The sequence below is a fragment of the Macrobrachium nipponense genome, chromosome 2 (assembly GCF_015104395.2).
Source record: "Macrobrachium nipponense isolate FS-2020 chromosome 2, ASM1510439v2, whole genome shotgun sequence".
Taxonomy (NCBI): domain Eukaryota; kingdom Metazoa; phylum Arthropoda; class Malacostraca; order Decapoda; family Palaemonidae; genus Macrobrachium; species Macrobrachium nipponense.
Window position 1 is genome coordinate 92,559,564 of NC_087201.1, and position 14,877 is coordinate 92,574,440.

At 37.1% G+C, this 14,877-nt stretch overlaps 1 protein-coding gene across 16 annotated transcripts in view; it reads left to right on the plus strand.

The window, feature by feature from the left end:
- The window catches only part of LOC135220788 (IQ motif and SEC7 domain-containing protein 1-like), a 192,586-nt gene that overhangs the window by 50,033 nt on the left and 127,676 nt on the right, over positions 1-14,877 (plus strand). For 4 of the 16 annotated variants that reach the window (XM_064258273.1, XM_064258277.1, XM_064258278.1 and 1 more), the window contains exons 1-2: positions 2,859-2,983; positions 11,426-11,803. The exons of 9 other annotated variants lie outside the window; for them this stretch is intronic. In XM_064258273.1, the coding sequence (XP_064114343.1) occupies positions 11,688-11,803 (116 nt within the window). In that variant the 5' untranslated portion in view covers positions 2,859-2,983; positions 11,426-11,687. Of the gene's footprint in view, positions 1-2,858; positions 2,995-11,425; positions 11,804-14,041; positions 14,095-14,877 lie in introns of those variants that run through there. 3 more of the 16 variants (XM_064258282.1, XM_064258285.1, XM_064258274.1) reach the window with 2 other exon arrangements.

A 14,877-nucleotide genomic window follows, 5' to 3' on the forward strand; every position in this document is an offset into this window, starting at 1 on the left:
AAACACTACGTACGTGTCTGGTAAAAAAAACGTCGAATAGATTCTAGATTTATACGTCTATAATGGAACCTCAGGGACAAGTGGTGGTGGTGTTAGGAGGTTCACCCACTAGGGGGCCAAAGTTCAGTTTCCTTGAAGGAAAGGAGCAGCTATTTAATCACGTCCTTTCAAGACTTGGTTTTTTTTTTGTTTTATTCCCTTGGTTATTAGCCATTGTGTATGAATTGACTTCCTTAGCGCAATTCCATTTTCTCCTGAAAATGCTAACTCATAATTGGCCTGGTGGTTTGGTTACTTAAAAACTTTTGTGTATTATTATGATTGTTATTCAGAAGATGAACTCTATTCATGTGGAGTAAGCCCACAGGGATCATTCACTTAACACTTAAGCTTCCAAATAATAAGCTACTTATCTTGCACAGCTTCCTCCGGGAAGATGTTCCTTAGGCCAACAGTGTTTGGAATAAAGGACCTTTGAATCTGAGAATTTCGACAGCGAGGCGCATTTATTTTTCATAGTGGTGCCCTCGCTGGCATGAAGACACTCACGGACACACTGACCCATACTTGGAATTTTGCGTCGCCTCTCATGAAATCGGTACACTTCAGTATCGTCAACTTGAGTCTTCTCTCTCTCTCTCTCTCTCTCTCTCTCTCTCTCTCTCTCTCTCTCTCTCTCTCTCAAAATTAGCCCAGTGGGAAGTCTCCCTACTGAGGATGTTGTGCAGTTGGAACCTCGAGATTTCAAAGAAAGATGCAGCCCATGACTATTATATAACAGTTCTCCTTGTATTGTGTTGCGGCAATTTACTTATATTTTTATTTGTTTAGTTGTTAATTTTCTTTCTTTTCTCATAACTGATCTCTTCCCTCCGTATTTCTGATTACTTTCTGTTATATACTTTTTTTCAAATAAACACTATATTGTTTGGAAGCTTGAATTTCAAGTCAACCCTTTGGTGGGCTTCTATAATATCATATAATAATGTTAATAATAACGTCAGTGTAATCTTTCATGTGATCCTCGCGAACGCTTCAGTAATCATTAATGCGCCCTTTTGTAACACGTTAATCCTTTGTGTGTTCTGCTACACATGACTTTCAACAAAATCTGTAATTTCCTGATACGATGGACTCCGTTCAGAATATTTTACAATTCTTTGTTACCTCCGACTTGAGTTTCTCTCTCTCTCTCTCTCTCTCTCTCTCTCTCTCTCTCTCTCTCTCTCTCTCTCTCTCTCTCTCAGCAGTGAAAAACATATTGTATAACGCAGGCGTAAAAGTTGGTGTATTGGCTTTAAAGCTTTGCGTGCCCACAGAGGTGACGGTGTCACTGCCACATGCCCCCCGGGTTTTCTATTTTACAGTTGCTGGATGTATTGTTCTGTTCTGGAGTCTGCAGTCTCCCCGTAGCTTTATCACTTAGAAAGTAATCGAAAATAACGTTGCTTTAACGGGTAGCTTCTTTTTCGTTGTTAGACATCTCTTCCTCTCCATATTTTTTGTGTGAAATATCTTGCTGTGCACCACTTCTGTCCTTCAGTTGTATTCTCCGTCGTTAGGTCAATACCACGAGTATAGTAATGCTACTTTTAAGAGCCTTGGCACTTAAGAAATTCACTGACATGTCTCACATAATGTTGGTGTATATTATATATTTATTATCTCTTGTTGGTAGGTGCCCGTTTTTTATTTATATTTATTTATTATTCCTCTGCTAGTGCTTTCAAATCTATGGAAGCTCAAGTGAGCTCAAGTAATACGAATGTCCATATTTGACTAATATCCGTTTTATCTTTTCAGGTAAGACTGTAGGACAAGAGAGAAGGTCCAGGTAAGGAATCTGTTCTTTAAGAAGTCATTTTTCTCTTTATTATTTTTTTTTTCAACTAGTAGTATGAGTAATATTATGAGGTAGGATGTATATGTTTTCATCTGAGTTATTCTTAAGAACCCGTGTTTGGTTGCCTGGTTAGAAACGGTGCGTTTGCTTGAAGGTACCGCGTAACCTCGATACGCTTGGTACGTGTTCCACGTGAGCGCTGAGCTTTTCGTCTCCCAAGGAAGACCGTTTCTTATTTCCTCTCCTGTTTGCCATCTGTTCCCTGTCTCAAGGACAGAATCGCCTGTTTCCACGCCTGTTGTGGTTGTTAGAACCCCTATTGATATCGCATGACAGATTGTAGTCGAGGGCAACTTTTTGTGACATGACCAGTTGGAGAAGACTGATCTAAAAAAGGGTGGGCTCGGTAAGTTGTCTTGCATTCACCACCACGCTCCTACATTTATGGAAGCTCTCCTCATTTATAAACATAACCCCACCTTTAAACACCAGCCAGCGAAATCCTGCACCTCCTAGTCGGTACTACAAATAGCCACAGTTCTAGCATAGGCATTTGACTACTTCTATATGTGCGATTAGGCTCAACCGTGTAATTATTCGCTACATTTGTCTGATGTCTCGTTTATGCTTGTTTTCCTTCGTCAGATACACGTATCAAGAATCACTGATGTTCGAGGTTCGAGGTCTTTTAAAGTGCGTGTCCTTGAATGTTCTTACTTCTTAGTCCAGGTATCAGCATTCATCTCCTCACATGGTAATTTATTCAGTCACTCCCTGAAGACGAGAAGGGAATTGTTAGAAAAGTGGAAAATGAACAGACCAAAATCACGTTTTTCCACTTAGCTGATGTTCATATTCTAGATTGATGCAACAGACGATATATTTTTAGCGCTACAAGGTAACTGGGAGTAAAGTAGGCCGTATCGTAGGGTTGCTAGAGAGGTAGGGAGTAATCGAGTCACGCCTGGGGGTTGAGGAATAGAGGGAGTGGAGGGATGGAGGGAGACTGTAAGGAGGCAGAGATGGGGGTGAAGGTGGAGGAGGTGGAGTCGCGATTTGGAGCGAAAGTAGTCTCCCGGAGACTGAGATCAGTGAGAGGAAGAAGTGGCAGTATTTCATAGCCTGACGTGGAAGTGGGACGTGAGTCTTTGGTTGGTGGTCGAATGTGCGCTAACGAAAGATACACTATCGTCGTCGTGATTGTGTTCCAGTGATGCGTTGTATTTTCCAGAAATAAAATGACGACTGTGCTGACGAATTAACATATTTAAACAAAAAAAAAAAAACTTTATTGGCTTACTGTCTGTGGTGATGGACTTCGTTGATTAAATGGTTATCGATATGATAAATAATCGTTTTGTGAACTTTACTGTAAAACATATATGAGTTGTTATCTTATTTCCCGTGAAAGGGACTTCGCACTAACTTCATTAGGAGTGGTGTTACTACTTAGAGAATGGAACTTCAAAATCCTTTACTTCATTGCGCAATTCTGGATGAATAGATATCCACTTGGGTAGCCCTCTTGAATTGGGTCAGAAGTCAAGACTTACATCCTTTTGTTTTGTGGGGGAACTACTCGTGCTAATGTCATTTGTTTCTTTTTCGTTTACCGACACATATGTATTGTAGCAAGAATCTGAGTAAGCCCTTCCCTTGCAGTTTGTAGTGCTATTTTTAAATTTGAAGTGGGCGCTTAACAATAATTTGAACTACAGCAAAGATAGATACCTTCTGTGGCCTCTCGGTGTACTGCTAAACAGCGGAACAATAGTTCCCGCATTCACGATGGCATACTTTACCGTTATAAGACTTCGTTGCTTAAGTCATATCTTTTGGGGTTTCACTTTCCTGGGGCAGATCGACAAAGACCTGTTTTCGGCGCGTAAAAACAGGAGCTACCAGCCTTGAGAATGTGACGTCACCTGGCAACCCCCTCTCCCTAGCAATCTCGCAGCTCACTTACTACGTCACATGTAAACAAACATGGCTCCCCAAACAGTCGCCTCAGCTGTGGACATTTGGCATTAGTTTCCGTTTTTGGGAAACGGCCCTTTGATTTTAGAATTAAATTTTATTCTGACACGATTAAAAGTATTGTGAATTAAGTTTTTATGCTGAAAATCCAAGAGATTTACTAAAGAAATGTCCAGCCCTAGTCATCTGTACGTCTTTTCCGCCCTAATTACAGCCAAGGTCATAGCTACTATTGTCAGAACATTTTAGTCTTGTTGTTTTTGTCTTAGACAGCTTCCTTTTCTTTGACGTGGCTTGTCGAACATAATGCATATCCGCAGTCTTTAGGAGTAGGCAAGATTTTCAGTTTCAAAGCCACCGCATAGCTAGGTACTACCTAGGCCCTAAGTAGGCTTAGTAGGCTTGTATCTAATCACGTAGGCCAAATTCTATATTCAATTTAATCTTGTAGGCTGTAGTTTAGCTATCTCTCAAAGTCTAGATAATTTTATAATAAAATGCTAGTCTAAGATAGCCTGGGTAAAATAATGATCAAAACAGGCTGATTCATGAAAGGCCTAGGGTATTCTGGCTGGCACCCATCTTTGTACCTATTTATTCCTCTATACCTAGCACCATTTGACTGGGTAACAGTCCCCCTTAGGATGTCATGCAATTAGAACTTCAAAAGTTCTGGCAAAGATGCAGTGCATTACTAACCTAAAACAATTCTCATATTTTAGTGAATTACATGTTTATCTTTATTAATTAATATATTTTTTCTGTTTTAATAAGTAATCTCTTTCTCTTTCGCATTACCATTTGTTACAACTTTTTAAGGAATGTCAAGTCAGTGGCCCCTGTGGGCTTGTTTTATATGGATAAAGTTTGTCTTTTGAACGTTAATGATAAAATTAGGTAGTTACTCTGTAAATAGAAATCCATCATAGAAATACTCTACTAGATCATTGGGTAAATACATACATGACAATAATTTCACTCCAAAAACTAGAGCCATTTGTTTTTCAGCTTGCTTATCTCATGTTGTATTTATTTTTTACTTCCTTCTGTGTTCAACATGAATTACTCATCTAAGATTGGTAAAAAATACATATTTACAAGAAAAGAAACAGTCAGAAAATGCTTCGTGTGTTGCACATATCAATTGGTAATGAAATACTGTACAAGATATAAAGAAAGTCTCTCCAAGATTAGTAGACTTTCTTGATTTTTATGTTGACAGAGCATTTTTGCAGATGAGTACAAGCTTTTTGATACAGTGCCTGTTACATAGAATAGCATATCCACAGATCACACTAACTACAGGCCAATTTCTGTTCTCCTTCTGCTCTCCAGAATTGCAAAAAAGGAAAAAAAAAAACTTATTTTTAAGCCACTATACAAGTGCATGTGGAATCCAAAGGATTGTTGACTGATACTGTAGTCAGTACTATATGCATATAGGAAGTAGGTGCTTGTGATGCTCTTTTGTATTTGACATGCCATTGGCAAGAGAATCTTGATAATGGTTTTGGTTATAGAGTAATTCAAATAGATTTTAGTACTGCTTTTGATTTAGTAAATCATAAGGTACTTTTATAAACTTCAGAATCTTGGAGTGGTTGGTTATTTTTACCGTATACAAGTGATGGTTGTTGGCGGCCTGGAAAATGAGATTGTTCCTTATGCCGATGGTGCAACACTTGGGAGTGTAGTAAAGTCCCCACTTATGAGAAATGAAACTGCCCTCAGTTTTATTTGTGACATGGAACAGATCAGTGAAAGGTGAATTTTGTGGGTATGAGGTTGGAATCCAGTAAAACAGAAGCACTGTTGATTAATAGGTCTTGTACAGATTTTTCACCCCATCCTCACCTTCACGTGAAGGGGACTCTGCTAAATGAGTTTGTACCGTAAGGCCTCTTACATTTATAAAGGTGATGAAATGATTGTAACCTGTTGTAAGCCATTTTTCCTTCCTTTACTTGATTACTGTTGTTTAGTGTGGATGTCACTTTTATTACTGAATTTGGTGTTGATGAGAATTCATCTTATTCATGTACTATATCAAGCAAATAAAGGATACCAGTCCATTGAATCTGACTAAAGTCTTGTGTTTTGTGTGATATAAGTGATACTAACTGATAGGTCACCTTCTCATTTGTCTTGCATGTGAGGTAACAGTTTAAATGTTACTTTTATGTTTTTCCAGTATGTATTTATTAAGTGGTCATGACAAGTAAAAAATGGTAATAGATTAACTATTCTCTACTGCCATCTGCTGGAGAACACAAAAGTAAGATTTTTGGTAAGTGGCTAAAAACTACAAACAAATACGGTCAAACTGGACATATTATGTATAATAAATATCTAGTGTTACTAAACTCTGTCTAGACATCATTCAGTAGCTTGATATGTGATAGTACAGTACTTAGTATTGACAGAATGTTGGTTGTCCATAGTCTTTGTTTTTCACTTAAAACATACAGTACAGTGACTATCAGTCATTTTTGACTCATCAAGACCACTTCACAAAACAACCCCCTTAAAATTATAACACCAATTATTAAAAATTACATTTATGTATATGTAAGATACAGAGAAGCTAATGTGTTTTTTAGTGTTGGTTATTTTTCATATGTGCATATCATAAGTGTTAAGTAATGTTTCATCTGCAACATATCAAACACTGTCAGCTTTGAGTTTCAGTGTGATATGGGAATAATGGTCATAGATCACTGTAGGCTAGGCCAACCTTCAATAATTTCACCATAGAATGTTAATCATACTAAAATGAATAGGCAAGGCTATTGAACTCAAATTGCTAGACGTAAAAGTCTGTTTCGATTACTTACTGCAATGGGTAGCAGCTCTAAATTGCAATACTGATTTTTAGAAAAAACTGGATAACATTTTTTAAAATCTGGAAAGTTGTACCTGAGTATTTTTATTATGTGTATTCAATTGTCTGAATTTATCCACCAGTTACAAGACCTACACCAGTGTTGTGTGAATAAATACCCATGTGTATAAGGAAGGTTAAACTTGATAAAGTAGAACAGGTCAAACCAGTGAAACTTGAGTCTATCCTCATATTCAGATTGCCTAAGTTTCTTAAACCTCAGTTTGATGTTTCTGTTTGTCAGGTTATACTCTGAATGGAAGAGTGCCTTGTTGAAATCCCATGGTTTCAGTATAGGAAATTTATATCAGATGCTTAAGGTGTGTGGCAAATGACAACACTAGCAAACTGGAGGGATCTCTTTTCTCCCTGGTGATGAATCTGGATATCTATACTTTGTCTCTTTCTCATTATAGTTTCAGTACAGAATCTTTTTAAGCTGTCTTTCTTCTTGCTATGCAGTCTCAGTGACTACTATTTTCAGGTGCTGATAAAATTTGATGCACATGTAGCTGGGATGTGGCCACATTTGCCATAATTCTCTGCTTAAATGGATATCTTTTTTAAGGAAGAGTTTGCAATTGAAGTTAACTGTTAAAGTTTTAAGCAGTGTGAGCCTTTTCAAAATTGGTGTGGACCTCTGATAGAACTGTTCTTAAGAATTAGGTAATTGGACTCCACGGAGAGCTGATCTTTATTAGAACCTTTAGCTGTATGCCAAAAGCTCATCATCAAGAGTAGATGATTCTGTGTTCACATGACCTCAATCCTAACAGGTGGACAAAGCATGGATCTATGCCTCTCTCTCTTTTGGTGCTGTCCGGTGTGCACAGTAGGGTAAGAAGTGGACTGTTAGGTAAGTTGACTTGCACTGCACCAATCACGAAGAATGTGAATATCTCGTTCTGAACAACTAATGTTCTCAAGCTGTTATATTTTGATACCAGGATCCACTCCCTTCCACCACCCCACCCACTTGTCCCTTCTCTGATGACTGCTGGACAAAATATAATAGGTTGAATTTTGCAGGTGTGGCCATTTTGATGGATGTAGAGCCTGATATAGTTGTTGATTTGTGTAGGTATACTCATGATGTACTTGGATTATATCAGTGAAGTGTTCACCTACCATTTATATGTTTAATATTGTATTGTGGACAAAATATATAAAAAAAGGAAAATTATGTTTTGCTCCCATTGATTTTTGTAATTAAAATAATGCACTCTTTAATAAATTTATGTTTACATACATAATTGTATGAATTGTATATTTTTTCAATAAACTAAGTAACCTTATTGCTTAATGCAAAGGGTTAGGCTTCAGATTACATGTAGTACAGTATTAGTTACTTTGAAGCTTACAGTAGGTACTATGTTAGACAGTATTACTGCTAATCAAGCTTTTATGGATAGTAGAAACAGTTTTGAGTGCAAATTTAAGATAATTGATTTTCATAATGTCTTAGATGAGAAATATAATTTTATCCCAAAACTAATGGGTTTGTCTGACTCGGTAACCACAAGAAGCATTCCAAATATGACCTGGCACAATGCCTTGCTTGAAGAAAGGTCTCCGAGAGGTTGCAGCTAGACCGCTCAAGGATCCTGCCACTTAAGAGAGAAATTATTCTTGACGGTTCCTCCAGATGTGCTTGTGGAGGCTATCAAGTGGTACCTTTACAAGTGAGGATTTTCTATCAGACACTGTAGAGGCCATTGCCACTCCAGATAATGTTTCAGCTTTCAGACGGCCTCAGGCACAGTAATTGGAGTTCCAGAGAAAAAGGTTCTCTTAGTGTAGCTGTCCCCTCAGTAATAGATTTTTTTTTACTGTCCTTTGGGAGAGTGGGAAGTTGTTTGCTTCAGCAATAGATAGCTAAAATTCAAGCTTTTTGTAGGCCTTTAAAGTGCAAGGTTATTGATTTGGACTCATTGTATTAGTTATAAGAGCTAGCACCTCAAAACAGAAGCTCCACAGAAATGATTGAAACCCTTAGGGTGATATCCCTGTAAGGGGTAGTGCTGTCAGTGCACTTCACATGGTGCACTGACTTGAGGTTCTTTGCAGCATCCCTTCGGCCCTTAGCTGCAACCTCTCGTTCCTTTTACTGTACCTCCGTTTACATTCTTGTTCTTCCATCCGACTTCTCACCCTCTAACAAATGTTTCATAGGGCAGCAGCCAGGTTTTCCTCCTGTTACACCTTTGAAACCTTCTTACTGTCAGTTTCTCTGTCAGCACTGAATGGTGTTAATAGTATAGGTCCCATTGCTTGGCACTTGACCTGAATTCTATATTCCATTCCAATTCCTAGGGTGATATATCTAAACCTAACGAGCTTCCATCTTAAAGTAACTGAACTTTGAAGACAGCCTTCTGTTTAGCCTCAACATATGCTCAGAGAGTGAGCTTAATGTCTTATCCTGTTGGATATCATGTACCAAGAACTGTAAAGTATTGGTCAGTCGTACATGTTAGGTTTTGTGGCAAAGATGCCAACAATTTCCTCACCTCATATCACCTAATTTTGTTATTCGTGCACTACTTGTGTAGCTATGAACAAAGGAGACCTTCTCCTGCCAAGCTATCCCTTAAGGTGTTACCAAAAGAGACCTTTGTTTTTAGAAAGGGGAGGATTCATGATTACAATATATACTTTTATTAATTTTCATGGTTAAACACAAGACACCCAAAAGCACCATCACCTTTTGGCTGAGGAAAGTTGTTCTGAGAGTTTAGTCATCTGCCTCTGGAGTTGTAAGCACTTAAGCTAATGGTAAAGTTCATAATTTCAGTACCTTAGCACTGTGGTTACCTTTACATTTGATTCTGCTGGCAGTCTCCTTTTACCTTTTGAAGGTTTTACTAGAGACAACCCATGTAAGGCATTACTATAGAGATATAACCTGAAAATATGTGAATTCATATTTTCACGCACCTATATTGGTAGCAGGTCTTGTCTTCTTTGACTCAAAGAAGTAGGTAGGAGCCAAATCCATTTTCTTTTTATCTTCGTATAGCATTCTATGACTTCTGGGTCTAGATGACTCGGGTATCTGCTGATACAAGTTACAAGTGAACTCTCTCTCTCTCTCTCTCTCTCCTTCTCTCCTTACCCCCGTATTCGCACACTCCAGATTCACGGACTTTATATTTGTGGATTTCACTCTGAACATATAGCCCCATTATTCAGGGAGAATTAACCTATTGGCGGTGTTTTGCTATCAAAAATACATATCCACAAATTCCTGTTATATATATAAAAATATATAATAATATATATATATATATATATATATATATCTATATATATATATATATATATATATATATATATATATATATATATATATATATATATACAGGCGGTCCCCGGGTTACGACGGGGGTTCCGTTCTTGTGACGCGTCGTAAGCCGAAAATTGTCGTAAGCCTGAAAATCGGTCGTAAGCCGGAACATCGTCAAAAATCCTAAGAAAACCTTACTTTTAATGCTTTGATTGCATTGAAAACTATGTAAACTGCATTCTTAGGGCATTTTTCATCAAAAAAACCCCTTCAAATATTGATTATTTTGCATTTTTGGTGTCATATTTCATCTCCCAGATGAGCGTTGTAGGCGTCGTAACCCTGGAAATAACGTCTATTGACAAGCATCGTAACCTCGGAACGTCGTAAGCCGACACCGTTGTAACCCGGGGACTGGCGGGGGATGCTATATATATATTATATATATATATATATATATATATATATATATATATATAGATATATATATATATATATATATGTTTCATCATAAGTGCACTTTATGACTTTTTGTGAGAAAACTAATTAAAAAAACCAGGTATAGATATTTTGAGTGTGTTTTTCTTGAGTCTTAACTAACAAAATAGGCAGTGTTAAGCATTTTCATAGGGGTTTCAACTATTTGCGGATTCTAGCTATTCGGGGGGGGGGGGGTTGCTTCTGGTAAGCACCCCCTGTGAGTATGGGGGAACACTGTACAGTGATGGAAATTGATTTTTAGCCTCTGAGTCTTTTACAGATATAAATGATTTGGAAGAACACCCCAAGGCTTTGCTAACAAAGTTGTGTCCATATCTTGATACCATGTTAACTGCAAGACTTCTGTCGCAGTAACTAATTCAAGTCAACTGGGCTCATTAATCCCGTCATTCTGGAATTTCAAAGATTGCTTAATGATTTTGCAGGCTACAAGTCCATCTCCCCTAAGTAACCATTGTACAGAGGCTCAGGTCCAAGTGATTGCTTGTTGTTGAAGGAAATGACATTTTAAAAAACTGAAATTAAAAATTTTTCATGTATAAACCAAGTATTACTTTTCAAAATAGGTAAGTCAGTCCTCTTCTCAATCCCTTCTAGCAGCATCTGTTTCATTGTCAAAGTGCTCTGGATTCCCAGATCCATACCTCAATATGAATGATGTTGTAGATTTTATAAAAAGACAGATGTGACCTATACCAAAAAGTGGAGTAAAATGATCTATTAGATAGATTAACATACATTAAATGTTGTGTTCAGCTTTTATTTAGATACAACTTCATGTGTATGTGCACCAGTATTCTTTGCAGTGAAGAACCCAACCAGCAAGTAACCTCCAGTACGATATTTATTTGGAAGATTGCAAGAATTTTATCTGTACTATGGGGAAGATAACTGACAAAAGAGTGTTCAGTATTAATTATTTGTCTAATTTTTCCAGTTTCATGTGAGTGGTGTTTAAATCAGTTATTTGAGAAGTGTATGTCTGATATGCAGGGAGATCACATGAATTTCTGAACGGCAAGACTCAAAATCATGAAAGAAAACAAGAAATACGGGTGTCACTCGGAGTGCCTGACCTTGGAAGGTGTAGAACATAATTGAATTGTGCTTCTCTTGTATCGCATCTTGTAATGAAGTGATGGTGATCAAAAGTGATCACATCGTGTTACACAGTGGCAGTTAAAGGTCGTAAACAGCACATGTTCGGGCTTGGCTCAGAACAGGTGGTGGTGCACCAGGAGGCTGTGCCGCATCACCTGCCCACGGCCTTCTCCAGGTACTATCTCAAGGTCACTTGCTTCTCCACTAACCCAAGGTAAGTCATGATGGAAGGAAGTTGAATCAGATCAAATATCACATTTCATTACCGTCTCCATCATTGTGCTGGTTAAGTCATTTTTAATATTTTATCTAATATTTTTTATATAACCTTGAAGTGGATGTATTAGAGAGTCTTAGTCAAGATGCTTTAGGTTATTACATTATATTGAGTGCTGAGTAAAAGCATTTGTAGGTCATGCTGTGTATAGCCATTGGCATCAGGGCATTTGATATTCATGGTCTTTACTAAATGAGAAAACACGTAAAATCATAGTAATGATTCCAATTTAATGCCTGTGGGATAATTTCATCTTCAGGAATTTCAAACTTGACAAATTAGAAGATATGCTAAAATCTGCAATTTGGGATTGTAGTTTATGGAGATATATTTAAATATTAAAAAAAAACAGTTCTAGATATATGTACTGACTATTCATATGTATATATGTAATCATTCGTTAGAAGGAGATTGGGGAAATAAATTATAATTTTGTGGTCAGTTTACCAATACAGTAATTAGTTTGTTCCAGGTGTGGTAATATCATCCGTGGTGTTTAGTGTTCTAGGAAATAATAGACTTTATAATCGAAGAAATAGTATATACAGAATTTTTATTTTATCGACTGTGTGGATGCAGACACACACTCGAAACCAACATCATTTATGGACAATCCTTGAGACTCATTTTGGTAGCTTTACTCATGGTTTGGGTAGACAAGCCAGAATTCCTGCAGAGTTGCAGAGTTATTCTTATATAAAGAGCATGTTGACAGATTCCAGAATTCTTTTTGAAGGAGGTGGATTAGACATTCATTTATGAAAAAGGCGCTGGTGCCAGTTTAAAATTCAGAAGATGAACACTTTTCTGTAGCACTGTAATTTTCAGTCGCTTATCCCTTATGCAATCCAAATACAGAACTTAAATTTTGCAGATGGTTTAGTCAGGAAAAAAGTAGGTAAATGGGGTAGGGGCCTTTTCCTATGTTTAATGTATTCCAACAGTCAATGTACCTTACAACATGATGTTAGTGTACCTTACAAGCTGAGCCTGTTTTCTTTGATCCTGCCTGGTGATCTTGATAACTTGTGCATGGCTCAGTTATCTTCTCCAGTGCATTCTTCAACCTCTTCTTCAACACTGAAAATATTCAAGAAGGTAAATCCACATACAAGCCATAAATTTGTCTCATATTTTATTGTGCAGGTTATTGTGTACTAATTGAATTTTTTCTTTGTCTTGCCTTTACTGGATGAGAACCCATGGCCTCTGAATTTTATTGGGGTAATTAGATATGCACTTTGGACTCTCCAGTAAATGATTGCCTAAACATTTGTGAAGATTTTGGTTATAGTGTACCTTTACAAGATTCTTGACCAGAACACACACTTCTGCAAGCAGGAATCCTCTCACCAGATTATCTAGCCCACATTTTGGTTGTTCTTCGTAATACAGCATTGCCATTAATCGGGCCAAAGTATACATTTGCATTTTGCTTGGAATTTCAAAGTGGAATATCAATTAACTAATCAGTAGCAAAAACCAGATGTCTGCAGTGAAGTGAACTTGCAATGCCCAAAACAGATATACTGGCTGAACTAATGCTGAGAACAAAAGCCGACGCAATCCATCTGATGCGTAGCTGCAACCTGATTAGCTGGCAGACCAAATCATCTATTTTACTAGTCACACCTCCTTGTCAAGTGTCCCAAGGTGCTTATTTCCCTCTCAAAGCTATAGACATGTGGCATTACAAACTGAATGCCACGTGACTGACAATCCTTTGGATTGCTTAAACAACTTTCAGTGTTATCAGATTTGATTTGGCCACTTCAAGTTAAGTATATCTTAGTTTAACCAGACCACTGAGCTGATGAACAGCTTTCCTAGGGCTGGCCCAAAGGATTAGATTTTATTTATTGATGTGGCTAGGAACCAATTGGTTACTTAGAGACAGAACCTACAGCTTATTGTGGGATATCTGAACCACATATTAAGAAATGAATTTCTAATCACCAGAAATAAATTCCTCTGGTTTCTCACAGGCAGCTATGGGAAGCAAACTCGGGCTACCAGATTGATAGGCAAGCAAACAACCCTCTTGTCCAATGAGGAACTTTATAAAGGTAGTATCCCACATAGTTTCCTGGATGCTGATATCAACAACTAAGGAAATGGTTCAGCTGTGCTATATACAGTACTTTAACTCCTTTAAAGCAAGAGCCTTAAACATAGTTTCACTGGCCTACCATGATTCATGTTTATAGCAATTCAGATTTTACTAGACTGTAAGTATAATCTTACTTTGGTATATCATTTCAGTCTGTTTTGGCTTGCAGGTCCTGTTCAACCTGCCCATTGTATGATTTGCCTTTTTTCATCTTTCATTAGATTTTAACTCGAGAACTTGTATTGAATATAATTGGAAAATTCAATAGTATTAGTGGTCTTTCTGCACTTTTTATCATTTCACCCATTTCTGCATACTGTCATCATTATTCCTATTTAGATTTATCTCAAGTCCCATCTTGAGAAATATATATATATATATATATATATATATATATATATATATATATATATTATATATATATATATATATATATATATATAATTGTGTGGTGTTGTGGTGTAATATATATCATATATATATATATTATATATATATATAGATATATATATATTATCCATTCTTTTATGCAAACTGTGTAAATCTGGTATTTTTCTTTATTGATTAAAATTAGGTACTATATCAGCTCCATTTTTTTGTCAATTGTCACTTATTCCAAGTGGACATTATCTTCCATCAACTACCACTTTTTTTTATTTTATAATAGAGTACATGAGATGGGGAAACGGCAAAGGTAATACAGTAATATTGCTTGCCTTCTAATAATCAATGAGCCATCAAAAGGGGATTTTGAAATTCTATACATTGCTGCTAAATGTTGTTACAAACATTTGATGCGAGCAACTCATGCTTTTTCTTAAACCAGCTTGCATGACTACAAGCATTTTGTCAGTTTTCCTTGCCCCACTGAGGAAGTTCTGCATTATGGCTATGTCACACT